General features: G+C 35.3%; 1 protein-coding gene across 1 annotated transcript in view; it reads right to left on the reverse strand.

Moving 5' to 3' along the window:
• Window positions 1-6,861, reverse strand: part of LOC128998997 (membrane-associated tyrosine- and threonine-specific cdc2-inhibitory kinase) — a 28,282-nt gene extending 21,421 nt beyond the window's left edge. The window contains exons 1-6 of the mRNA XM_054425354.1: window positions 6,757-6,861; window positions 5,966-6,077; window positions 5,312-5,489; window positions 3,642-3,828; window positions 2,253-2,375; window positions 1,060-1,264 (exon numbers count right to left, since the gene is read on the reverse strand). Of these exons, the coding sequence (XP_054281329.1) occupies window positions 1,060-1,264; window positions 2,253-2,375; window positions 3,642-3,828; window positions 5,312-5,489; window positions 5,966-6,077; window positions 6,757-6,861 (910 nt within the window). The remainder of the gene's footprint in view (window positions 1-1,059; window positions 1,265-2,252; window positions 2,376-3,641; window positions 3,829-5,311; window positions 5,490-5,965; window positions 6,078-6,756) is intronic.
• Between the last annotated feature and the right edge of the window lie 634 nt (window positions 6,862-7,495).

Here is a 7,495-nt window from a genome sequence, read left to right on the forward strand (position 1 = left end):
TACTCAATAATGAGTAGTTGCAATTACTACAGCTGTTTCCTACTCATAAGTATATCATCAGGTCGCAAAAGGTCAAGTTGCGTATTACAATCTCAACTTCAGTAGATTTACACACCAACAATAGTAAATCTATGGTTGGTTTATTTAAACAATACAGAGGGTTTTTCAGAGTGTCTAGAAAAGTAAAAGAGTAGACTAGACCAGTGTTTCCCAACCTGTGGTACGAGGTTATGTTTTAAGTACAAGTATAATACATCAGAGTTTATTGGGCTGGTGCATAAGCATTAGTTCACGATCCATTGGAATCTGTATCGTCAAAATGACAATGGATGTAATTAGTACATTATTTTAACATATAGTCAAAAAATTAGTTACTGACAATATAGCTAATTACACCCAAGAGAAGGACTTCTGGAATCTAGTAATCTCAACGTGGAAAAGCAAAATATTGACTTTTTCCTTTGTGTTTTCTTTGGTGTTGCTTTTGTGAAGTGGGGTGCCTGCAATTTTTTAAGGTAAGCCTGCTTATCCTATGTCTCCTTAATTCTCAGGTAATTACCCCTTTCTAATCAAACCTGCACCCAAGTAATATAAGTGAAATTAAAAGTTAAAACTCATATGCCAGTTGCTCAGTACTTCAGTTAGGTGCAGCCTTCACCAATTGTGAAAATATCAAACTTTCAGGAAATCTCGGCCCAGATTCAAATACAGTATGATTAATACCCCTTGAATTAATCTTGGACTACATATTTTCAAATTGGATTCTAATCTTCAAGCTCAGTCTTTTCCTTTAAGTTTTTTTATTTCCACAACATATGGTTTGGATTTCTTATTCATATCAGTTAATAACATATTATAACACTGCACAGTTTCATTTTTCACTTCCTAAGTTACTTATGGTTAGAAAATCGTTTCTTAGATTTGCAGTATTCAATAAATAATAAACTTATTCCAAGTGGTACACTGAATATTTTTGTCTCGTGAAGTGGTACACTAAGACAAAAGGTTGGGGAGCCTTAGAGAAGACTGTTCCATCATGACTATAGAGCACATGCTTACCTGCAGTTTCTGCGTACGGGATTAATTCTCCACGAAGTCCTTCCCACACTGGTCCATACTTAGGGAGAGCTGTATTACTGGCCATCTCTAGAATAGAGATGCCCAGACTAAAGATGTCAGCCTTGCTAGTGAAATTTCCAATCCCACCTTGCACTAGCTCTGGAGCAACGTACTTGGCATCTCCTTCTTTGTGGATTTCATCTTCCTGTAAAATATAAATTGCTGGTTAGTCAACCTTTTAAAAATGTTCACCTGTTGGAAGAAGGCATTACATAAAATCTTAAAAGAGGCTTTTTGATTTACACTAATTTGTTAAGAAACTGAAGCTTTTGTTTAAAAACATCACTTGTGATTCTTTGCAACAAACATTTTTAACTTTTTGTGAGATGAAAGATTACTGAAAAATCCTGTATGTAATACTGTAGAGTAAACCTAATACTGAAGAGTTGACTGTTCACTATTAGAGGTTGAGGTACTCCAGTGACTTTGAATCAACTGGTAACCACTGTTTCTTTAAAATGACACAAGCTATGTTAGGAATATGATAAATTAAATATTCAACAGTTCTGAAGAAACTTATAGTCTAAGGGAGAAGGCTTTAATTATTATTTCTGAGGTAAAATGAACAGTTTTCTCAATCCAAATTTTATTTGATTTAGGCCTATCTCTTTTTTAGAGCAGTGTAAAGAGACAAATACCTAAAAAAAACTGACTGTTGACAGTAGAGTCTCGTTTATTCAACTGAAACTGGCTGCGGCAAGGTCAGATAAGCAGAAAGGTTGTACATGGAAAATAATGAAAACTATTGTAGAAATGTAAAAACTCATTAAATTAATAAAAAAAATTTCATATCAAAACTAGTGTTGCCACGATCACAGTATCGCCAAGACCAAAAGATATGCTCACGAATATTGCCGGAATCACGAGAGACGATCATCGGTCTACACTATAAAATAATATTCCTAGTTTCTTTAGCCGGGCCGGATGTGGCCGTAGATTGGAGACCTCTACTCTACTGTATTCATACTTTTGCTCCATAAGTTAGGCTATTAGTGACAAAACTACAGTATTCCAATGATGAACAAGCTTAACATAGAGTGTTAAACTTAAATAGGCCTACATAGATATTAACAGGCCTTCAAGCAGGATTCAGGATTAAACTATAAACTGTGCATATAAATTATGGTACTCACATTTTCTAATTTAATCATATTTCCAAAATCCGTCAGTTTGTATAGCCCGTCACATCCCAGAACAATATTGGCAGGCTTTACATCAAAGTGTCCTAACTGGTGTGCGTTAATGTACTTGAGTGCCTAGAAACAAAAAAGACAATATGATAAAAAGCTTTATTTAGAGTTATAAAGTAGATTCTTTCTAAACTAGCCTTGGTTTGTTCAGCCCTAAATGGTTTGATCAGCTTTGGAAGGATGCAATCAAATCAAATTGTCTTTATCTTATATTTGTTCAGGTACATGGAATGCTGTTAACAATCTGAAAGTTACGGTAACCTAAAAAAACAGTCTCTAATAACAATAAAACATTAATTTGACAAATATTCTTCTATCTAGAGTAAATACAGGGAGTGACAACAAAGTAACACAACAAATTATTTTTCTTTCTTAATGTGATCACTAATTAGTTAATTGTAACATTTCCCTTCATAGTATGTTAGTAATTTGATTTGACAATACAAGAATTAATTTTTTCCTTTAGTTTCTGGGCTTAATGTAAACTAAATAAATACCTACTTCAGTTCAGTCAAATGTAGGTTGTCTAAGCTAGGTGGACATACCACACAGTCTCATATCAAATATCCTCAATTCATAAAGTACAGTTTTGTACACTGAATAGCGTCAGTCATTAGTGTACGAGTACCATTTTATGGATTAAACGAATTAATGAAAATACTTTTTTATTGGGGCGAACATTGAACCACGCGGTTGTTTCTTACCATTAACCTCATGAATACTTAATATTAACCAAACAATACATTTTTATAACAAACATGTTTACACTAAAACAAATTAATAACTACAGTAGACTCCCTCTTATCCGGACACCTTTTAACCGGACTACACTCAGCAGAAATTACATCTCTTTAACCGGACAATTTTTATCAACACATTGGTTTAACCGGACTAGATCGGCAGGAAGTGGGCAGTACTGAAACGACTGTTCTCGTGGGAGAGATTTGAGACCAGTGATCACGTGTCTAAATACAATGCTCTCCTAAATTTAAGTCAAATATCATAGTAAACAGTTCGTTTTAACGAGTTTTTGGGGACGTCGGTTTAACCGGAAAACCCGTTATCCGGACCGGCCTCGGTCCCGAGGAGTCCGGATAAGAGAGAGTCTGCTGTATAAACTTATTTGACAAATCATTGTCCCTAACATAAGGATTCCCCTCGTAACATCAGTGACTTTTTTGTGACTGGTAGACACCCTGTTTCTGATCCACCAATCAACTTTATCAATTTGGAACTGAAATTTTGTGTTTGAAAGTGTTAAACTGAATCACACATTCATGCGCTAAAATGTTTTTTCAACCTAAATAATATGGTAAAAAGACTGATAATCACCTGCAAAATATCCACTAATACGAGCCAGCAAGTCGCTTCAGCAAGGGAGGAGTCTAGGTTTAGAGGTTTGCAGAGTTCTTGTAAGGAGAACAAGAACCTATCCTCCTCCCAGGCTTTGAACAGAGTCACTATATTTGGATGGTGCTGGATTTTCCAGTGGTGGTTGATTTCAATAAGTTTGACAGTCCTGTAAAGCAGTACTTTGTTATTCCCAGGTTAAAATATTCTAGCCTAAAGAATATTTGGCTATATGAATATTCATATACGAGTGCCACAGCAGTTATGTTACGCAAGTGGAATAACCCCGTGAAAATGGTGTAACTGTAAATAATAAATAAATAAGTCTGGCCAATATGTCTGTCAGAGGCGGCCCTAGGCTACATAAAGGCAATCAAGGCGGTGCCTGGGAGCTGTATTTCAGGTATTAAGAGAGGCCCGCTATTGAACATCGCCTTGGGCCTTGCAATCTCTAGGGCCGCCATTGAGGTCTGTTGTAAACCTATTTTTAAATCAACAGCTATACTGACAATTATAGATCTGTACGTACATGTAATAGTATGCAACTTGTTTACATTATTTAAAAAGTAATCACAGCGTTCCTCAATCTTGGATTTGATTATATTCCAAGTGAGAAGGTTTATAGAACACAACTTAACAAAATTAGTAGCTTTAACTTTATAGTAGGCAAAACAAGAAACAAAATATCTTGAAAGAAAGCAACAATCAGTACAAATAAAAGGGAGGCGAACAAATTGGAAACTTCAACACAAAATGGTGGGCTCAAACAAGAATCAGATTCTAGATCCTGAAACGTTTTAAAACTGTTTTTTTTTTTTTTTTTACTGACGGTGATGGATCATTAGCAATCACCTAAAACGACTTCAATTAAAAATTCTTGCGTGTAAAACATACTATGAATAAATGTTAAAAATGTTAGTCACACCAATTGCACGAGGAAAAGAACTGTTATGAATGGGCCATACCATTGACTATACACAGAACAGACTTCCCATGTAATGTAAAAATTTGAAGACAAGAAAATAGATGAAGTTCAGGACCATCTCACTAGAGGGTACTAATGTATGGGGTTAAATGTTTATTAAAATTACAGCAAACAGCTGATTGATTCATCAATTGACACAGAATATTGTCATTAGTTGGTAGACCATCTCAACATATTGCATCACGTTTTTTTTTTTTTTGCTTCAAATTTTAACATTACATGGGAAGTATGTTCTATGTACATCAAGTTCAGTGGAGTTTTGCTGGGTTGCAGGAATTCTACCTCTAGGAAGACTATCCCCCCCAGACAGACGCTAGAGTCGATGGTAGTTTTCCAGTCACAAACTCTAAAGTTACATTACATTATTGTATTTTACTATTTTTGTATAGGCCTAGTTTGGTAAAGATTGTAAATATTGTGTTATGCAGCACGTAAAAACAAAGGAAAAGTAGGGTTAAGTAGAGGTTTATGAAGTCTGGCGAAGAGGTTGACTGTAAGCACCCAAATTGCATAGTTATGCACACGCATATGACATACGATATCACAGTGCTGTACTGAACTTCGTTCTCCAAAGAGAGGGTCTGATAAATGAAAATCAAAAAGTCAAATCTCTACTATACAAACTAATATGGATAATTAGAAGGATAATTTAAATGATTATATTTACCTGTCAAACTTATTGCGAAAGGGTTCTTTGGTTATTTTCAGTGCATATGCTAATCCACTTGTGCGATCTGTAACTCTGATTACTTTGGCATACGAGCCTTCTCCCAGCATCTCGCAAGCAGAGTAGCACTGCTCAAAGTAGTTGTCTCGGCTCTTTCCATTGTAAATTAAACTGTACTCTGATTAAGAGCTAAGGAAAGTATATTATTGAACATGGTGGCTAGATATTAAACAGGATAGCCTATTAACCAGAAAACAAAATATAAATAAACAGAGGAATTGCCAGTTTAAAAATAAATTTAATTTAAATCACCTAAACATGAATATTTTCATGTAAGAATTAAATGTAGTTGGGGAATCTTTGTTACACTACCTCACAAAATTAATATTTCTCTATACTTAGTGAAAGTTGGTTGTTTTGCTAGCCTAGTGGTTAGCATCTCGGACTTCGGTGTGCGAGGGACGGGTTCAATCCCCGGCACATCCACAAAACTTTAATGGGTTTGGACCGCTTTCCCTTAAAAGTGTTTGAAATGACTTCATAACAAAAATGCCACTGGCTTAGATACGAGAAAAAAAGGGAAAAGTAATACAATTTATTGATTATCTTATCGGTAGTATTAAAGGTAAAGGCGTAGGTAGTCTTAAAGGATACGAAAACAAGGTGTAAGTGGATTGAACTGCCCATCCAACAATTGATCTGGGTTGCTGAAGTGTTTCCCCTTCACCTTTGGGGGAAATACTATGGCATCTTTTTGTCCGGGTATCTGAAACAGACATTACAATTATGGTCAACATCATCACTTTGAAAATCGCAACCACATTTTGAAGTGGCAAAACTTTGATATCCATCTACATCATATTTACAAAAAATATCAAACTATAAACTAGCTACTGTACTTTTGCTGGATCCATACTACTATGTCAAATTCTCATTTAGTCAAGAGAAGTACCTGTATCATTAGGTCAAAATAATATATCAGCTGTTGCATTGTGTTAAAAGAATCATTCAATCGAAAAGGAAAAGTCAGCCCTAAAAATGTGGCTATGTAAAATGTATTTGATCTAATGCAAATTTGAGATAAAAAACTCACGAAGAATAGGACTGGACATTTTATCGAACAACATATTTCACTGTAGCATAAAGTCAAAATCTTATTGTAGTCCAGCATGTATAGGGGTTGAGTAGGCTATGCAGTATTATTCGCGATTAGAAAAATCATGGCCTCCAGTACATTGGAAACAGCAAGAGTCGCTTACCACACCCTCTTCGAGAGTAACATGAAGTATGGCATAGCCCTGTGGGGAGAATTATTCTACGCTAATCTGGAAAGAGTCCTACTACTCCAGAAGAGAGCCATACGAACAATGGCAAGGTTGGGTTGGCGAGATAGCTGCAGAATGACCTTCAGAGATTGGGGAATACTCAATGTTGTAGCCGTATACATCTTTGAAGCTGTGGACTTGGCATGCTCTAGAAGCCTCAAAATAAATGGCCATCTTCACTCCTACAACACCAGACATGCTGGAGACTTCAACCTGCCCCTTCATCATCTGAAAATCAACGTTTTCGAGCCGCGTTTTGAAATCGTTAATATTGTATAACTCAAAAGCTATTCCACTTAGAGAGTTCAAACTTGTGGCATTCTTTTTCATTTTAAATGCCCTTTATTTTGATATGTCACATGCCTATGTTGAACAAATGTCAAAAATTTTGAAAAAAAATTAAAAAAACGTTTTTTGATTTTTCCAAAATACGTCCCCTTGAATTTTTTCATAAAAAAGTATGTGATTTTTACCTTAACTGACTACATGTACTGAAAATTTCAGAATGGGATACAAATGGGTTCTTATTAAAAAAAAATATTTTGTCATAATATACATCTACACATGACAATGGGGCCATTTTATGTTACAGCGTGGTATGGGGATTATGCACGGTTGTGTTAATATCCTAAACAGATAAGATAAGTGTTGTAATGCATCTGTTGTTATTGTAAACCCAGTTTTAATAAGAATAGTAGTAAAATAATAAGTTGGTATGTTTTATTAGTGTATTTCTTAATCCATTGAACCAGTAGAAGTAAAGGTAGCCTAAATCTTCAATTCAAACTGCTTATATATTTCTCCATAGCGAGAGGCTTCATCTCATCGGTACTTAAGGCATATGTTCTTCCCGTTGCTG

The sequence above is a fragment of the Macrosteles quadrilineatus genome, unplaced genomic scaffold (assembly GCF_028750875.1).
Source record: "Macrosteles quadrilineatus isolate MER2022 unplaced genomic scaffold, UCM_ALF_1.0 Scaffold_7__1_contigs__length_78375512, whole genome shotgun sequence".
NCBI lineage: Eukaryota > Metazoa > Arthropoda > Insecta > Hemiptera > Cicadellidae > Macrosteles > Macrosteles quadrilineatus.